The sequence below is a fragment of the Mus musculus genome, chromosome 7 (genome assembly GCF_000001635.26).
Source record: "Mus musculus strain C57BL/6J chromosome 7, GRCm38.p6 C57BL/6J".
NCBI classification, from domain to species: domain Eukaryota; kingdom Metazoa; phylum Chordata; class Mammalia; order Rodentia; family Muridae; genus Mus; species Mus musculus.
In genome coordinates, this window is record NC_000073.6 from 142,372,151 (window position 1) to 142,390,092 (window position 17,942).

At 54.1% G+C, this 17,942-nt stretch overlaps 2 protein-coding genes across 8 annotated transcripts in view; both read right to left on the minus strand.

The window, feature by feature from the left end:
- Ifitm10 (interferon induced transmembrane protein 10) overlaps nucleotides 1-1,629 on the minus strand; it is a 47,945-nt gene extending 46,316 nt beyond the window's left edge. The window contains exon 1 of one of the 7 annotated variants that reach the window (XM_011242002.2): nucleotides 1,426-1,629. In XM_011242002.2, the coding sequence (XP_011240304.1) occupies nucleotides 1,426-1,428 (3 nt within the window). In that variant the 5' untranslated portion in view covers nucleotides 1,429-1,629. Of the gene's footprint in view, nucleotides 1-11; nucleotides 867-1,425 lie in introns of those variants that run through there. The other 6 variants (XM_011242008.3, NM_177265.4, XM_011242006.3 and 3 more) reach the window with 6 other exon arrangements.
- A 2,130-nt stretch (nucleotides 1,630-3,759) lies between these two features.
- Nucleotides 3,760-15,677, minus strand: Ctsd (cathepsin D). Its single transcript, NM_009983.3, has 9 exons — nucleotides 15,587-15,677; nucleotides 13,309-13,468; nucleotides 11,268-11,391; nucleotides 10,442-10,560; nucleotides 8,616-8,842; nucleotides 5,183-5,305; nucleotides 4,876-5,020; nucleotides 4,683-4,781; nucleotides 3,760-4,588 (listed from the first exon to the last, which is right to left on the minus strand). The coding sequence occupies exons 1-9, from the start codon at nucleotides 15,652-15,654 to the stop codon at nucleotides 4,421-4,423; spliced, it is 1,233 nt and encodes a 410-aa protein (NP_034113.1). The 5' UTR covers nucleotides 15,655-15,677; the 3' UTR covers nucleotides 3,760-4,420.
- Between the last annotated feature and the right edge of the window lie 2,265 nt (nucleotides 15,678-17,942).

Here is a 17,942-nt window from a genome sequence, read left to right on the forward strand (position 1 = left end):
GTACCGCTCACCTACTGGCGACTCGACGAGTGGGTCAGACCCCTGAACCTAGGAGCGCGCGTCCTTCCGCTCTCCCGCTGTCTGTCCGCTGATCGCGTCCCAGCGGCCCAACCTTGGGGGCGGGGAGCGAGCGGGGCTGGCGCCGCTGCCTCCCCCGCTGCCCGCGCGCGCTCCGCAGCGCCAGGCCGGCCGCGGCTGCAGCCAGAGCCTGACTCACGGCGGCGTCGCAGACACCTCCGCCTCCTCCCTAGGGAGGGAGGGGGCCCGCTAGCCCGGAAGCCAGGACCCCGGGGAGTCGCAAGGCTGGCACCCCTCTATCCCATGAGCTGCATGGCTCTCATATCCACCGACCACCAAGCCGCTGCTACCCCAGTCCACCTGTGCTCAAATTCTCTCGCGGGTCCTCAAGTCCCGGCAAGTCTGTCTGCTGAGCATTCCACTTTATTCCCACGGCTGACCCCCCTTCTCCCTACATTTCTTCCACCTGAACCTTGTTAGCTCCAAGACCTGTGCCTTCAGAACCCCCTTACCTAGCATCTCTTCTCCCTGCCCTGTTGAGTCCCACCTGCCATCCTCAGTCCCGTGGCGGTCCTAGCCTTTTCTCATGAGGCCCTGTCCTGGTATCAGCTTTTTAAGCCCTCACCCACCTCTTCCTTGATCTTGCCCAGCTGGGCTCCAACCTCGCTACTTGCTAAGCCCTGTCTGAGCTGCTCAAGTCTCCATCTCTAATCAGGCTTATTTTGGGAGTCTCTGGTCCCTTGAAGTCTACACACTGCAGATCATAGTTCCCACCTGACTGGGATGCAACACATCAAACCCCAGAGGGACACTCATCTCTGTTCAATCCTGTCTCCCAAGTCCCCAAGGTCAATGTTCAGGGTTGTTTTTTTTTTTTTTTTTCTCCCGAGTCCAAGTCCAGGCCCTTCACCAACAATCTTCAGAACCCTGCCCTGGGCCTCCTTTTTGAAGTCCCTGTCACCCAAGTCTGACATATGTTCTAATATGTTCATCATAACAGGGACTTGAAGGATCTGACCTGTAACAGGCTTGCCTGTCCCTGCTTCACAAGTTTTGCTCTGCCCTCAGGGACAGATGTGCTACTCAGAAGCCTGGGTCCTCTCAGACACCCCTACATTGATTTCCTTAAAGCTCGGTCTGTGTACCCCGCTCATGACCTTTCTGACCCCCATCCTGGGCCCTGACAGTGCTCGGTCCTTACACATGACTTGCTCTAAGCAATACTGTCCTCTAAGACTCAAGGCCAAGCAGTTTCTTCTCTCCCCGCCTCATCTCCTTCCCATCCTCAGTCTCTCTTGGACATTTGTCCTCAACTGATCCCCACCTCCAGAGAAGCCCCAATGGGCTTCCTTCACCATGGAGAGCCCCCAACTGCCCTCCCTCCCTCCCTCAGAACCCCTACCTCACCATGTGGGGGTGGAGTTCTCAGTAGGTCCTCTTCACCCTACCCTGAAGTTCCCCCAACTGTGTGTAAAAGCCTCGTTTTCTGCCTCCCTGGATCCCATTCTCCCTAGCTCTTCTCTGGGACCCTTTCCAGAGAGTTCCAGGGCTGCCTGGCCCCTAGACTTTCTGGTCTCCTGGAACCTTGGCTCTCTGAACCCTGAGTCTTTCTTCAAAGCCCTGTCTCCTGATTAAGCCCCGCCCCATGCCAAGTTCCTCCCTTTCCAGCCCAAACCCCACCTCTGACCCCCAGCACAGCTCATTTCTGCGTGTCAGGAATTTTCAGTGTGAAGTGGATCTTAAGTGTAGAGGAAAAAAAAAAAAAAAGAAAGAGACTCTCCTTGAGTGGGTGGAATTAATTTCCACACTGGCAAGGACCCCTCCCACCGTTTCTTGGCTTTCTTCTGGGCACTCCCTCATGGAGCCTAGCCTTGTTGGTCCAATAAGCCTGGGGGCAAGTGGGCTGTGCCAGGAAGTCAGTTTTCCTTCATCCAACCCCACCACTGCTTTGGATCCCAAGGGCCTGACAACCAAACATGCTGACACTCCCTCCCCAGCCTGTGTGCGGCTGTGTACCACCCAACTAATTACATCCATTCGCACTCCTGACAGTCTGCTTACCACACAACCTAAGTCAGGTGCTGTCCTTGGCATGTCTGGCCTGGGAGTCTCAGACTTCAGGAAGCAGAAGGGTTGGCCCTTTGGCCCTCGGGGCAGGGTCCACTCAAGGTCATTGGCAAGGTGAAGGGTGAGTTGGAATCCTCTTCCCAAGAGTCAGCTTTATGGCTCTGGAGTCAGCGTCCCAACCTTACACTTTAAGCTGGTCAGGGCAAGACTTGGGTATGGTCCAGCCTCACTAATACCCTGGTCAGGGGTTTGAGGGGAGAAACACCCACCATGAGAAAACTAGAGTAAAGCTAGCTTCCCTATCCCTGCCTGCAGCAAGGGTCTTTCTTCTTCCCAGGGCATGAAGGCTGATGTGAAGGTCACTCAGCTAAGAGACTGATGTGAACCCTGAGCTAGAGTCCGGGGTGCTCCCCGGGGCATCCCTGGGTGGTGATGGTGGCATCAGCGGCATCTGCAGAAGCAGCGGCCCCAGTATGCAGGCCTGGCAGCACAGCTCAGCCTCAGGCCTGCAGGGCAGGGAGGAGATCTGTCTCCAGCTTTGGTGCACAAGCCTTTGATAACACTAGTCTCCAGAAGCCCTGCCAGGCCCTGCGGGACTCCCTGCTCAGATTTCAGACAGAGAACACTGGGTACATGTTTACTGGCCTTCTGACAACCCTTGGTGAACATTCTCCAGAAGTAACCTAACAGGGCTCAGGTATGGGACATATTCCCCTGCCCCAAACCCTCCTACCAAAACAATGACAGCCACTGACCAGCAGGCAAAGGGTGCCAGGACAACCCCAGAAAGTGACAGAGGTCACACTTCCCTATATCCTGTACCTGTTAGTGTGGGGAAGGGGCTCTAAGATTCCAGAGCTGATTCCAAAAGGAAGCTCTACCCTACCAGTAAGCACTCGATAACTCCTACTCTATTTAAAAGCCTGCTGGTTGCCTCCACTGTTGTATTTGAAACCTGTGTTCACCCACTTCTCCCGCCCCCTGAAACCGAACCTTCTCACAGATGCTTGTAGAACAACTGTAGTCCGTGGCAGAGAGTTCTGACCTCTCATCTCCAAGACCCCAGGCAGCCGGGCAGGCTCCAACACTGGCTAGACTCAAAAAGCTGAAGACTGCTTCTTGAGCCTGGCAGAGGCCCAGGCAGGGAGACTGCCCAGGGCACCCAGGACGAGCAGATGGCTTTTCTGACCCAGGCTTAAAGGACTGACTGTTGAAAAGGGAATGTATGCAGCCCAAGATTCCCATCAAGGCTTATTCCGTTTCTTCTGGGAATAGGCTGCTTCCCTGGCAAAGCACAGCAGGTGCTGGCCTGGCCACCTCTGAAAATGATTCAACACAGGACCTAACACAGAATTCTAGGCCCGCTCCATGGCCTCCAGCCAAGGCCACATCCGGCCTGACTACTGCCTGAGGTCCCAGAACCTGCCAGTTCTAGTTCAGACTCATCTTGCCCACAAGGCCAGATAGCAAGCCAGAGCCTCAGGAGTCCCCTCTGTTCACTGGCCTGGTGCTGAAAGCCAAGTCTGGGCTCTAGCACACTCCCTACCCCCCCCCCCCCCAATATTCTCCACAGCCAGCGTGTCCCCGAATTAGCCCTCAGTAGTACTGGGTTCTACTGGTCTAGCTAGCTCCGTCGCCAAGGTCCCAATTCAGAAACAGTACAGAGCACACCAATAGAGATCAAGGCCCAAAACAACTTTATTTGTATTTCAACTTTGGCTCCCAGCTGCCTAGCCCAGGATGAGGGCAGCAGAGGCCAGCCAAAACCAGTCAGTCATCCTACCTCTACCCCAGGCTGAGGCATGCCTTCCCAGGAGGGCGGGGTCAAGCCCTAGGTAACCCCCCAGGTTCATAGTTTTGCTTCTGTCCTCTTGCTCCTTCCTGCTCACCTTCAGGCCTTTGCCAGGCCAGAGTTGGAGGGGCAGTAGAACGTGGTGCCATCCCCAAGCTGGGTGATGGGTCTGGGTCAGAGCAGGTTTCTGGGAGGGATCCTAAGACCCATTTGCCTGCTTCAGAGTACTGCCCACACAGCAAAGGGCGGCAGGACAAGACAATCCATCTCAGCAGCTATTAAACCAGTAGGGGCCTTTGAAGGCAGCCTCGTGTACTGGGTGGGCCTTGGCCTCCTTCAGACAGGCAGAGGGCAGCAATCTGAACCCAGGGTGAGGAACCACAGAACAGAACAGCTGGACAAGCTCCAGCCAGGTCTCCCCCAAGGGTCCAGCAACACTAAGCGAGTGTGACTATGTGTGAGTGGGGCAGGTGGAGGGATGGGGCTGGCTGGCTTCCTCTACTGGACTCTGATCCAGTTCCCTGACAGTGGAGAAGGAGCAAGTTAGAGTACGACAGCATTGGCAAAGCCGACCCTATTGTTGTCTCTGTCAAACACAGTGTAGTAGGAACCAATGAAGACATCGCCCAGGATCCAGAGCGGCCCACTGGGAGGGGGTATGTCCATTCCCATGAAGCCACTCAGGCAGATTGTCTTTCCACCCTGCGATACCTGTAAGGCCAGAATGGGCACATGTGATCACACGGTACCCACACTTCACTCAAGGTGTCCCGGCTTCACACTGCCACCGCCCACACCGACTCACCTTGAGTATATACTTGTCTGGGTGTAGTTCATAGTTTTTGCCTCCTAGCTTCAGGTAGACCGTGGGCAGGCTGGACACCTTCTCACAAGGAATCATATACTAAGATACACAAGAGAGAAGAATGTGGTATTGAAGGTATGGTCTCGGGAACCCTCTCTGCCTGCTGGCCAGCCCACACAGGCCAGTAGCTTACCTCACCCTGGATAAGAGGCACTGCCCCGATGGCCTTCTGCAGCTCCTTCACCTCTTCCACAGGCCCCACCAGAAGAGATGTCCCTGTGTCCACAATAGCCTCACAGCCTCCCTTGCACAGGGTCAGCTCATTGCCCACCTCCAACCTATGAGGCAAATATGTATCAGTCACTTTACCCTGTCACAGGTGAGTATAGGGCATAGCTTGTCTAGACCCTGCCTTGGAAGACACCTGCTTTTTTTGCCCAGGCTTCCCGCACATCACCCCTACATAATACTCCCAGCCCCCAGCGACACCCACGACTCACTGGTCCATGTGCACCTGCCAGTAGGCCTTTCGAGTGACGTTCAGGTAGGACAGCTCCCCGTGGTAGTACTTGGAGTCAGTGCCACCAAGCATTAGTTCTCCTCCGGGTTGCCCTTCTGGGTCCCTAGGAGGAAGTAAGTGATCAGCTTCTACCCACTAGTTCAGAAGTGTCAGCAAAGGATCAGACATCAGAAGGAAGGTGATTAAGTGGGGCAACCAAGGAGGGCTCCCCTGCGGAGAGACCTGGGGAACTGTTGAGGACAAGGTGGACCTGCTCTGAAAGGAACGTCCTTAGCCTCAGCTATTCCATTCTGAGTGTAAGTAGCAAAAAGAATGACTCTATTATCTTATTTACACAAGCAAATTCCCACCTCTTAGCGCACCAGGAGAAACGAACTGATAAAACCACAACTGAAACTATCGGATCCTAGCTCGTACAGACTCCAGCTTATCAGTCACACCAGAAATGACAGCCCCCCTCACCTGGGATTTACAAAGGGACAACCTAAGACTGAAATGCAGCAAGCCTACCGACAAGCCTGGTCCAGGAATTCTGTCATTGGCAAAGAACCCTTGGTTCTGTCCCCAGGGTGTAGGCTCAAACAGATTCTCCTGCCTTTGAACTCAGTACACTTCCAAAGTGACCCTGAAAAAGGTCTGTCACCAAAACCTGCAACTGACATTTCTGTGCCTGTGACCACTTCTTATGCAGTTCCCTACTCTTCCCTGTGTTTATATCAGCTCTCTACTTCCAACTTCTATACAGCGTCTCCAGGCTCTGCAGCCCTTTCTTAGCTAGTCTGGAACCTGAACATATAGACAGTATTGGGTGAAGGGTAACATGTGAGCTCTTAGTATTTTTAATTAAGATTTGAAAACTGGCAAGAGAGATGGCTCAGTGGCTAAAAGAGCTTGCTGTTCTTAGAGAGGACTGAGTTCACTTCCCAGCTCCTAGGAATCCAACACCCTCTTCCTGGCCTCCACTGGCAACTGCATTCAGACGAACATACTCCCACGCAGACACACATTTAAAAAAAAATCAGAATAAAAGAATCAGTAATGCCAACGGTTGGCTATCAAATAAATTTGGGACTCCTTGGCAAATTACAGTAAATAAAACGTATTTAGTATGTATAATTCGAGTTAATAAATTCTAACACTGTTGAAAGACAGAAACATGCCTGTATATGTTTCTGACCTGACACATTCATGATGCCCTGCCTGGCCAGGGATAAGCCTAGGGCTCACCCAGCCTAGGGCTCGGATCCTAAGCTAAGTTCCCATTCTGCATCTGCTGCCCTGTTGAGGATCCTTGGCCCTATAGATATAGGCTTCCAGCCCAGTCCCACAAAAGCTGCTGGGTACAGCTGGCCCTTCTCTTCAGGATGTTGGCTGGGGGTGATCAGGGCCAGCCATTGATAGCCAAGCTCAAGGCTGAGAGTCAGGCTGGAGCTGAGGGACAGGGATGCTCTCTGCCTGGCAAAACCCAAGGCAGGCTTCTAAGAGGAAGCCAGGGTCACGGTCCTGAGAAGCTGAGCTGGCTTCAGCCATGGACATAGCACTTGCTATCACTCTGCTTCTCCTGTAAACATTTCTCTCAACTCCCCTACACAATACCTTCAAACAGAACACAGGGAGAGTGGTCTGTACCTACAGCAGTAAATGTTCTTCAGCAACCAGCGAGTAAGTATGCAAGCTTGCCACCTCCGACCTGAGGGGCCTGGGTAATGTGTCACATCTGGCCAGGCATCACTCTGGGGCACGATTACCCAAAGCTGAAGGGAAGCTTTCATCTCAGGAGCTGCCGTCCTGGCAGGCCTCTGTAACCATCTTCCTCCTGGCCCATGGATCCCTCAGCCTCACCCTGTTCTCTTGCCTAAGTCTCCACCTTGGCCTGGCTTTGGCTTGTCATCACCTCTGCAATCCCGGGTGGAAACACAATGGGTACTGGCCCTGCCTCTCCTCACCTCGCCCACGTTCCACCCACACTGCCTGGTCACAGAGCCGCAGCCTCTTTGCCCCTCACTCTGCTGGTTTCACACCTGCCTACTTAGCAGCCACACCTCTGGGTCACCAGCCGGGGGACCCAGCTGGCAGAGTAAGTGCCCTGGGGCCCAGGCTGTAACTACCACATCCTTTCCTAGTTGCTGAGCCTGGGGGGCTCCTCCTAGGAGACAGGCTCCAGCAAGGGGGATGTGTATCCTGAGATCGTAGAACAGAGCCCTGAGACTTAGAGGCAAGTGTTACTTGTGGGCCACTTGCCCCAAGGCACCATGGGACTGGGAAAAGACAGGTCTCCAGGCTTCAACCTGGCCAACTTGTTTTTGTTTTCTGAGAGAACATCTCTTGATGTCTCTGGCTATCCCCGAACTCAGAGAGACCCTCCTGCTTCTGCTGCTTGAGTGCTGGAATTAAAGGCACGTGTCATTACACCCAGACCGCCTAACTTCTGGGCACCTACCTATTCTAGGAAGCAGAGGCCCTCGAAGTCAATGACCCTATTTATTCATCCACACCCCTACCTCTAGGGAGCCACTCTGCCCAGAGCTAAGCTGGGTAGTTACCATTTAAACATGGGAGAAGCAAAACTAGAAGACTTTGGGCTAGCATGGGGCCAGTAAGCCTCAACAAGGGGCTAGGGTTCAGGCCTAGAGAGCATGGGGTGGGCATTTGAAGGTTACCCTTGCTAGACATGCAAGTAAGTCAGCCCAGAAAAGGAAGGTGTGGTCAGCAGCAGCAACTCAGAGCAGTAGGCCACCTACTTACACCCCATCCACACCCAGGAGCTAAACCCAGAGAGTGAGGAGCCCCATACACCCAGCTGCCCATCTTGTAAAGTTCCTAAACAAGACTGTTGGACAGGCCTGCTGGAAGCTCCTTGCAAGGGTGTGTGCAGGGAGGGGGAAGGGTGTGTGTAGGGAGGAGGAAGGGTGTGTGCAGGGAGGGGGTCTCACTTGTACTGAGGAGGGGGGAGATCGCTGCTAACAGAAAAGTTCCCAAATCTCTCAGGGAGCGACACCCCTCCTCCTCCAAGGACACTCTCAATGTATAACCCAGGGCTCTTAGTCCTCCCCAGTGACTCCTGACCTTGTCCTAGGGAAGGTTCCTGGACCCTGTCCCCAGAGCGGTGTCACAGAAAGTTCATACCCATGTCTTTCCTAGCAACCAGCAGCCCAGAGACCACATCTGCTCTCACCAGTGCCTGGATCCCAGCAGCTCAGACTCTGACCCAGGCAACCAGCATCTCCTGACTGAAGTCCCTGGCTCATGGCTTTCTCTCCCAAGCAGGTAAAGTAACTAACTCCTACCTACCAGATACCCTTAGGTCTGATGCCACGGCCAAGCCTACAGCACAGACTCTTAAGTCCCATCTATATCCTTTGCCCTGAAGCAGAGCTCAAGGGAGGGTAAGAGCCACGCCTCTCCTGCTGCACCTGTTCAGGTAGAAGGAGAAGATGTTCTTGTCCACCAGCTTCTGTTGCATCAGGTTGTCAAAGACCGGAAGCACGTTGTTAACAGAGATATGAGGGTAGCCCATGCCCAAGATGCCATCAAACTTGGCTGCAACAAATACGATTCCAGGCTGCTTGGTGGCTTCTCCAAAGATCTGTTTCTCCACCTTGATACCTCTTGCCTTTGACTGGTCAGACTTACATGGAACCTGCAAGCCAGAACATATACAACACAGCTGATATTTCCCCTCAGGGCAGTCAAAAGAGCAGAATGTAGACAGAATGTTTGACACAGCCACACAGCTGAAGACAAGGACACAGTGTTCCTCTCTGAGATACTTAGGAGGACTTTGTGCTAACTAGACACGAGAAGCAGGCGAGAGACGATACTGCCTCAGCTCCCACCTTGCCTACACCCTCCCACATCTATATCCACTAGGACAGTGTAGTTCTTGCCCTTGGACTTGGGGACAAGCCACTGAGCCTGCAGCCTGAGCAGCTGGGTAAACCCACAACTGTCACCGTGAAGCCACACTCTTTCTGCCTACCATCAGCCTGTCCCACAAAGCTGTGGCTGCAGATAGAACCAGAGCAGGAAGTGGAAAGAGCTGCTGCTGAGAACATGTCGGAAGACGGTAACACAGGCGGCTAACATCCTGTGCACTGAGGGGCCCCTGAGAAGTACCACAAGGAACCCTCCACAGACAGGGAAAGGGCAGAGCCAGGTACAGGGTACTACACCACCCAGACAAAGGCCAGGTAAGCAGGATGCTAGCTGGACTCCTAGCCAGGTGACAGGATTTGCAGCTTCCTGCCCCATCCTGGCAGGATTGATCTCTGGTCCCTGCAACCCTGCTGTCCTGATGCAAACCCAGGAGTGAATGGCCTCTCCTTTAAAGAAGGCTAAAACGATAAGATCTTCCTACAGACAAAGAGCCCAGTCCAGACACTCTCCCTCCTGGCTCCTTCACAGTACTTGTTCCAACACAGATAGGGTTTTCCAACCCAACTCAGCCTCAACAAGCTTCGGAACCCTTTCCATCCCCAGGCCTGGCCCCTTGGCCCAGACCTTCCTCAAGGCCTTCTGAAGACAGTATGCTGGCAGCTAAGAGGTTGTGGCACACATCTTTAATCCCAGCACTTGGGAGGCAGAGGCAGGCAGAGCTCTGTGAGCTTGAGGCTAGCCTGATCTACAGAGTCATTTCCAAGACAGCCAGGGCTACACAGAGAAACCCTTCTGAAAAGCCAACAAGAAAGAAAGAAAAAAAAGACTCTGCTTGCACCTCAATCTAAAGCATCCTGCACAGTCCTCCTGAGCTAGTGCCAGTGTCCCCAACCCCAGCAGCTGAGCCAGTGTCCCCAACCCTAGCAGCAGATTTGCTCATGGCTCACTCACCAGGCCAGGCTGTGTCAGCAGTCGTTCAGGGTGGCAGTCCCCACTAGCTGACACTGCATGTCCCACCTTTGACTCTTCCCCTCACTCTGCCAACCCTGAGAACTCTTGACTGTCCCTCCAGCTGCACACATTGAGGCTGCCCAGTCCCATGTCCTTCCCATCTGCTCCCTCATCACTTGGCATGCTGGGCTCTCCTGCTCCAGGGCCTTTGCTCAAACAGCATCCTAATGGTCTAGCCTCTGCTCCCAATCACTCAGCGCTACCATAGTCGTCCCAATTCAGCAGCTATCTTGGGTGGTTGGAGTTGGGCTAGGGACACCATGCCCTCTCCCCTCAGCTGTAGTTGCTCACATGATGAACCCCTTGCCATGACAGGGCCTCTGAGCTCCAAGGACAGGCCCCAGGGACTCACCGATACAGTGTCCTGGCTCAGGTACCCAGAGAGGCTTCCTGAGCCGTAGTGGATGTCAAAGGACGTGCCGTTCTTCACATAGGTGCTGGACTTGTCACTGTTGTACTTATGGTGGACCCCTGCAGGGGAACAGGCCTGTTAGTCTGCTTGCCTCCCCCGGGGTGCTGTGGGGCCAGTAGCTCAGGCTAACTCTCCAATTTGGCCCATGGCCATGACCTATGCCCATACACTGAGGACCCCTGGACCATGGGCTATATATGCAAAGCCTTGGTCTTGGCCTTACAGGCTACCCAGCCCTCAGCTTGTTCTATCATTGACCAGCAAAGATCCCCAGCTTCTATACCAAAGCTGCAGCTGACAAGACCTGGTAAGTGAGTACTTCAGGGCAGAAGAGAAGAACAGGGCCTGTTTGATGTATTGTCCAGGAGGTGGTCTATATCCAGGCACCAGCAAATCGTAAGCCCAACCTGCCTCCCACAGCCTCAACTATATTTCAACTCTCTTTAAAAGTTGAACTTCAAAGGCAGGACTAGTGGTCAGGCAGGCCTGGCCCTCCGCAAGGCCAGCCATGAATAAAGGAAGGCAGGAAGGCCCCTCTGCTGTTTCAGAGTATCACACCTGACTGAAGGATGGGACTAGAACCCCACTCTCTGGAGAGAGGGAAATAGATATTAGCTGCTCATGGATTCTCACAGAAGGGCCTCTGTCACCCTGATTGTTCCAAAGGCCACTGAGCATGGCTGAGAGTGTAACATAGCAGAGCCAGAGCACCCCAGAGCCAGGCATCTCAAAGGGTCCCAGGAGAGAGGACAGCAGAGAGACTCACAGCAGGCTATGTCAAGTATCTTGCAATGAATGGAGGGGACCCACAGGTTAGAGGAGCCAGTATCAAAGACGACTGTGAAACACTGCGGCGGGGTTCCGATGCCGATATCGCCATAGTACTGGGCCTAGGGAAGAAATAATGTTCATCAAGGTAAGAGGAGGTACCTGAGAGGCCTCTGGCTGTATATAGAACACCAAATCTGAAAGGCCCAGGCTGAGGGAGGGAGTGCCCTGGGGTCCAGGCCTCAGCTAGAACATGTATCTCCAACTACTAGACCCCGAATAGGGAAAGGGACTCCCAAGAATAGATTGCAGAAGAGTAGGCCTGAGACCCAGTACTGAACTCCAGGACTCTAGGCCCCTTTACCTACTGTACTGTGGGGCCGGGAAAAACTGGGCACGTGGAAGGTGAGACTAGTGGTCAGGCAGGCCTGGCCCTCCGCAAGCCCAGCCATGAGTAAAGGTAGGCAGGAAGGCCCCTCTGCTGTTTCAGAATGTCACCCTGACTGAAGGCCTTAATCCCTGCCTGGCCCTGCTCTACAGGTCTTAGACTGGAGACTGTCCTGTGGAATAAATGAGAGGGGCCACCATGGGGGCAACACTACTGGCCCCAAATTAGTCACTGCGTCAGAGCAAAGAAACCTGGCCTTGGTTTCCCATTTATTCACACAGACAGCAGAGTCCACCAGGCCTGCCAACTTCAGAGGCTAGGCATGCACAGAGGTTTCCAAATCCTCTGAGGGGAAGCCCAGTTGTTAACTAGTGGTGGTGGGTCATTCATATTCTCTCTGCCCAGGAAGGAGCTGAGCCACTGGTGGATACCAGAACCAGGGTCCAATCCCATTTAACAACAGAGAGTGTCAGAAAACCCTAGAGAAGTAATTGGTGGGAGGGGTACAGGGGGGTTACTCAGCAAACTGTACTTTGCACGTGCGTAAGCCTGTCTAGGAAATAGCTGGCTAGACCCAGACAGATCGACCTTCTTCACGAAGTCACAAGCCTGGGTCTCATGTTTCCTGTCACTGCCATAGCTTGGGTCAGACGAGACAGAGGCACTGCCAATTTAGCCCAGTGGACTACAAAGCCCAGAGCTGCAAAGTCATCCTTGGCTTATACGACTGGGGGTGGGGTGGAGGGGGTAATGGGCGGGGCAGGGACATAAGAGATGCCAGGCTGTGGCCCAGAACCTTCCACAGAGCTCGGACCAGCTCACCATGTGACTTCCAGAAATGTTTCTCCTCGGGGCCTACATTCCCTCCGAGGAGAGTGGGCTGCTGAGCCAGACCTGTAACCTCAACCATTCGGGAGGCCAAGATATGAGGATGGTAAATTCAAAGCTAGCTTGGGCAATTATGTCAAAAGTAAGAAAAAGGAGCGGGTACAGTGGTAGAGTTTGCCTAATATAAGGTACAAGGCCCTAGTCGGTTCAACCCCAGAGAAAGGGGGAAGGGAAGCACTAAAGAGCCGGGGGCAGGTTGATCTTGGGAAAATGGCAAAGGGGATCAGAGACCTCTCCTAGAACTTGTACAGAGGGAGGCACCAGCAAGGTGGACCTATATAGGTCCAGTAACTCTCTCCCAGACTCCCACCAGGCTAGGTTTGGTTCTAGGCTGCTCTGTCAGCATGGGACAGTCCTAAGGATGAGAGTCATTCCCAGCAGTAGCTGAACTGAGAGATCTATGTTCAAGACTTAATGTGGGGCTGGAAAGGTGTCGCTCAGGGACTAAGTACTTGCCTATCCTACAGGGGGTCCCTAGACTCAGTCCTAGCACCACCCCACCCTATTCCCCCTCAAAAAGGAAAAGAATCTCAGACCCAGAAAGAACCTTTTGCAAATACCAAGCAATGCCACCCTAACCCATCCTTTAGTCTGAGCATTTCAGAGAAGCAAGGATTCTAGGATGGCAAGAATGAGGGGCTGTTAAGCAAGGAATGGTGTATTGTGGGTGGGCTTCCATGAAGAACTGGCTACTTAGCCCAGGGAGCTAGCTCCTCCCACACTCACCCCTCAAAGCAAGACCCCAAAATACAACTGCACTCACATCCAGGTAGTTTTTGAGTAACTCTGACACTGGCTCCGTGGTCTTAGGCGATGACTGCATGGAGTACTTGGTGATGGGGCCTTTGAGGATCAGGTCTTCCACAGAGCCGCCCACCTCCGTCATAGTCCGACGGATAGATGTGAACTTGCGCAGAGGGATTCTGTCAAGATGGGACAGAGGTATTAGCACCCAGCTTTGACTGCTGTGTCCTCCAACCTCCCACCCCAAAATACCCCAGGCTGGGCCAGGGCAGCCCTCTAGTACAGAATGACTGCCAGCCAGGCATGCACCTAGGTGCCTCTAGCAAATTAAATATCTCAAAATGGCCACAACATGTCACAAACTCCTGCCCCAAAGCCATAGGCCCACTGGCCCACTGACCCACTGAATCAGCTAAGGACATCCTATCACTACCACAGACACCTCAGGTTCAGTCACAGAAGCTCGCTCCTCATGTCCAAGGATAGGCTAGTGTGCCCACCCCTTTCCCTCACCAACCACACCCCAGTCAGGTGGTTCTCAGTCACCCTAGAGTGAAACAAACAGCACATACTGGGCCAGCTCTTGCTCTGTCTGCCTACCTGGGTTACTGGCTAGTGGGTTCTGTTTAGGGTGTGGCCAGGCACTTGTACCTGGTGCCCTGGTGAACCCAATCCTACATCAGGAGGAGGTGGAGGAGGAGGAGGAACAGGTGCATCCAAAGCAAGGTGCACCATGGGACTCTGGTTGATCCACTGAACCTGGCCCCTAGCCACATCGGTTCCCACGTGGACTCTACAAAAAGGAGCCCCACCAACCACCCCTACCAGGCCTGCAGTGACATTATCATCCTGGACAGTCCCTGGAGGTTCTTCCCCTAACCATCCAAGAGGCTTCAACACCAACTCCTCATGCTCTCCCTAGCCATCCCTGCACACAATCTGGCAACTCTCACCCAAGAAACCTACATGCCCTACCACCACAGACTCAAGGCCCTTATATGCTCCCTGCAGCCCTGATGCAGACAACTAAATAGGGGACGCCACCATTAGATAGCAGAGGGAGAGGGGTCCCTGCCCTGCCCTCCAGGTCACCTCTCCACCACCACCCCACCCCCCACCCCCAGTTTGCTCCTGTTCCCAAGGAGAGCTGATCTGTAATCACTTGTTGAAACTTCTCTGCCCAGGGATTTGTAGCCAAGGTCACAGCTGACCTTTCCTGGCATGCACAGTGCATGCTCTGAGAGACATAGGAGTCTTGCCTAAGAGTAGTGGGCTGGAAGAGGCAGGCTTCTGGCCTGGGGCTTAGGGGAGGCACACACCCTGCAAAGGTCAGGAAACATGCCAACAAGCCTAAGAGTGTGGCTTTGTTTCTGGTGCCTAGTCTCAGGGATCCTGGAGTCCACAACACCTCTTCCCAGAGAAGAGAAGCCTGAGGGCAGGGCAGGCAAGCCCAGGGCAGGATCAAGCCTAGGCCACTCCCTACAATGGCTCCACTGAGGCTACCCACCCACAGCTTGCAGCCTACAGACTGGGCTCCTTCCCACCCAACCCTGGTGCCCAGCCGGCAGAGCCAGCTCTACTCCCGCAGCCTACGGCCTCAGCCACCTGCCACGACCAGGGACTCACAGAGTGGGAAAACACACGGGCTACCACCAAGACCTCATCTAGCACAAAGGCCAAGTCCACGGGCCTGAGAAGGGCCTGGTCCCCAGTGGGGTAGACCTCAGCTCCAAGGTATTTGAACTGGGCCACTCCATACCTTCTCTCTCTGGGACTTGTGCAACTCAGGAGGGAGGAGGAGAGATTCACCACCCAGGACAGGGGGGATCATCTTTGAGTAAACTTCTAGGGCTATGCACCAGTGCACAGCTGTCAAACAGGGTCCCTTAAAAGGAAAGGCCTGAGGAAGTTCAGGGGGGCAAGGGCCTACTAGGTTTTCCAACTTCCACAGCTGGGTTCAACAGAATCCTATCCATGGGGCAGCACTTCTCCTCAGAAGCGGCCGCCCCGCTACACACACACACACACACACACACACACACACACACACACACACAGAGGCGAGGTTGGAGTCAGACCCACTTGTGGCCACCCTACTGTACCCTCCTGTTCGACCATAGGAGTCATAGGAGTGGAGAGGGGCCCAGGAGACCCCTGCCTTTTGAGTGTCTCGCCCCATAGTCTGTGGGACCCTGAGGAAGGCTGCGCTGGGTGCACAGGTGCATTCCAGCACGGCCGGAGCACGCGGCACTCCAGGTGACGAGCCCCGCATCTCCGGACCCAGAGCGGGTCCTCACCTGATAATCGCGAAGGAGGACGAAGCCAGGAGGCCGAGAATGAGCAGCAAGACGCCGGGAGTCTTCATGGTCGCGGCGGCCCGAAGAGAGCAAAGCTTAAAGCCAGAGGTCGCCGGCTTATAGGCAGGATGACGCCGCAGTCCCGCGGAGTCAGCTGACCCGCTTGTTTGGCCCTCAACGGGTCACGTGAGACGCGGGCGAGGGGCGGGGCGACCCGAACCCGCCTCCAACACTGCCCGGGCGCAGGCGTGCCCTACTCCAGGCCTACGCACGGCTCTCGGGAACGCGCCCGCCCACTTTCCTGGGACCGGAGAATGACTGGATACAGGTCACGTGGGGGAAGGAAGACCAGGCAGGCCCGGAAGCATCCAGAGGGGCGGATCCTGCCCTCAGCTCCGCCCCTCCCTTAATCTGTCTTTTTTGCATAATTGGGGTGCCCACTACCAGGATGTGGTCTTTGTCTGATTGGGCCCTGACCCTCTCCTGGATGCCAGCTTAAACCTAAGCCTTTTCTCTTTCAGCTCTGTTCCTCCTTGAGAATTTCCCTGGAGCCTCTCTGGACTCTTGGACCAGCAAACTTCACCCTCTTCAAAGCTCCACTACCTACTCATCTCCCCAGAGCAACACCCTTTTTATTTAAGCTGGAACACCTAACATGCACATTCCATAATGTAGCAATGTTGATTGCAGGCCTAGTCCTGGACTATGCATCTATTGATACAAGGGGTAGGGTGTACAGTGAGATGAGACCAGGGTTGCAATCGCCACTTGGGTCTTAACTACTTCACTCTTTAATGCCCTGCTTGGTGTCAGCAAATGAATTGGGTGCTGTTTGAGAGAGGCAGAGTCCAGCTCTCCATCATGGAGAGCTGAGCCCAGAAAGGCATTTAAGGGGAATGTCCTCTCTGAGAGGTGGTGTCCATACAAGGACAGGAACGCAGAGGAGCCTTGCCAGGGTCTGATCCCGGGAGCGCTTTTGGACATGTTCTACCTGTATTGAGGAGGTGGATGCCTCTAAGTCCACTCTACACATGGACACATGAGCTGTTCTGGTTCCCCAGGTTCAAAGCTACAATTCCCATCAAGTTACATCAAGTTGGGCACTTGACCTCTGCCAAGGCTCTCCACTCAGGGTCAGTGTTAATAGCTACACGTGGGTCACCACAGCCTGGATCCTGCCTCCACAGTCAGCACTCCACACATTGCTTAAAGCTTGGGTGTGAGGGCGAGAGCTGCCCTAAGATCTTGGAATCTGACCCTCTACTCCTTTGAATCTAAGACTATTCTTTGGTAGCCCAAGAGACAGGGTCTGGCCCTGGAGTTGCCATTTGCTTCCTAGAGTTGCTATCTAGAGATGATTGCTGGACCATGGGTGGGCAATGGGAAAGGTCCTCTGGGGCACCATGCTGGCTCTCCCAGCCCTGCCATAAATAGTGTTGCAGGGTGCTCAGGTGCCAATAGAGACATCCATTAGATGTGTGTCGGCATGACTGGAGGCAGGACATAGCGGTCAGCTGTGCTCATGTGTGGCTCATATAAGCCACAGGGTAAGAGACTGATGGGGACCTCCAGGGGCTCTCTGCAGTCCATTTTCTGCAAAGAATTCTAGCTGCCTCTGTCCCTGGGTTTCCCCATATAGTCTGTGTGAGTGAATACCTAGATGCACCCAGTCCTGTAGCTGCTACCCCACTGGACCTGGAAAGCTCAGGGATGAAAGCTCAGGTGTGTGCTTTCTGATCCCCTCACCTGACAGACCTCAGGGATGGGCCATAGTGTCTAGAATTCCTGAGTTCTCCCACCATACTAGATTATACTCTCCCTCTCTGCCTGTCTCAGGCCTCTTGCACCAGGCTTGCTTCTTATACTCTCCAGCCAGTAAAGGGTCAGTGTGTTCAGGCCCTGCAATTCTGCTGTTAGTCATCCACCTTCGGTCCAGGGATCCACTTAGCAGGCAGGGCTCACTTTTCAACCCTTGCCAACTGCGCCATACATTGACCCTGGCGGATTTAGAGGGGCCCATTGACTTAATGACAGAGCAGAGGGCTGTCTTGGGGTTCCAGGTGCACCAGACTAGATCAGCTGCACTCAGTAGGGATACAAGTCTTATCTGGTGCATAGAGTAAGGGGAATAAGGAGGCAGGTGGGAGAAGCCAGCCTAGATATCCAGCCTGGGTACTTACAGCGTATGGAGCTGCCTCCAGAAAACGGAGTGGCCCTGAGTTTTCCTTAAAAGCTAGGCCCTGACATTTTTTCCCACCCGCAAGGTTCTCCTGCCCATTTGACAATAGGTCCTGCTATGATGGAAGGCAGGAAGGGGAGCAGGCCTGTGCAGCACCCTCTGTGTAATACTCCCTTC

What these genes read in the sequence shown, in the direction of transcription:
- Ctsd (NM_009983.3), bottom strand. Translation starts at nt 15,654, where the DNA reads ATGAAGACTCCCGGCGTCTTGCTGCTCATTCTCGGCCTCCTGGCTTCG. An exon ending in TCCTCCTTCGCGATTATCAG is followed by an intron (nt 13,469 to 15,586) that starts GTGAGGACCCGC and finishes CCATCTTGACAG; the next exon opens with AATCCCTCTGCGCAAGTTCA. An exon ending in TGAGCCAGGACACTGTATCG is followed by an intron (nt 8,843 to 10,441) that starts GTGAGTCCCTGG and finishes TCTGGCTTGCAG; the next exon opens with GTTCCATGTAAGTCTGACCA.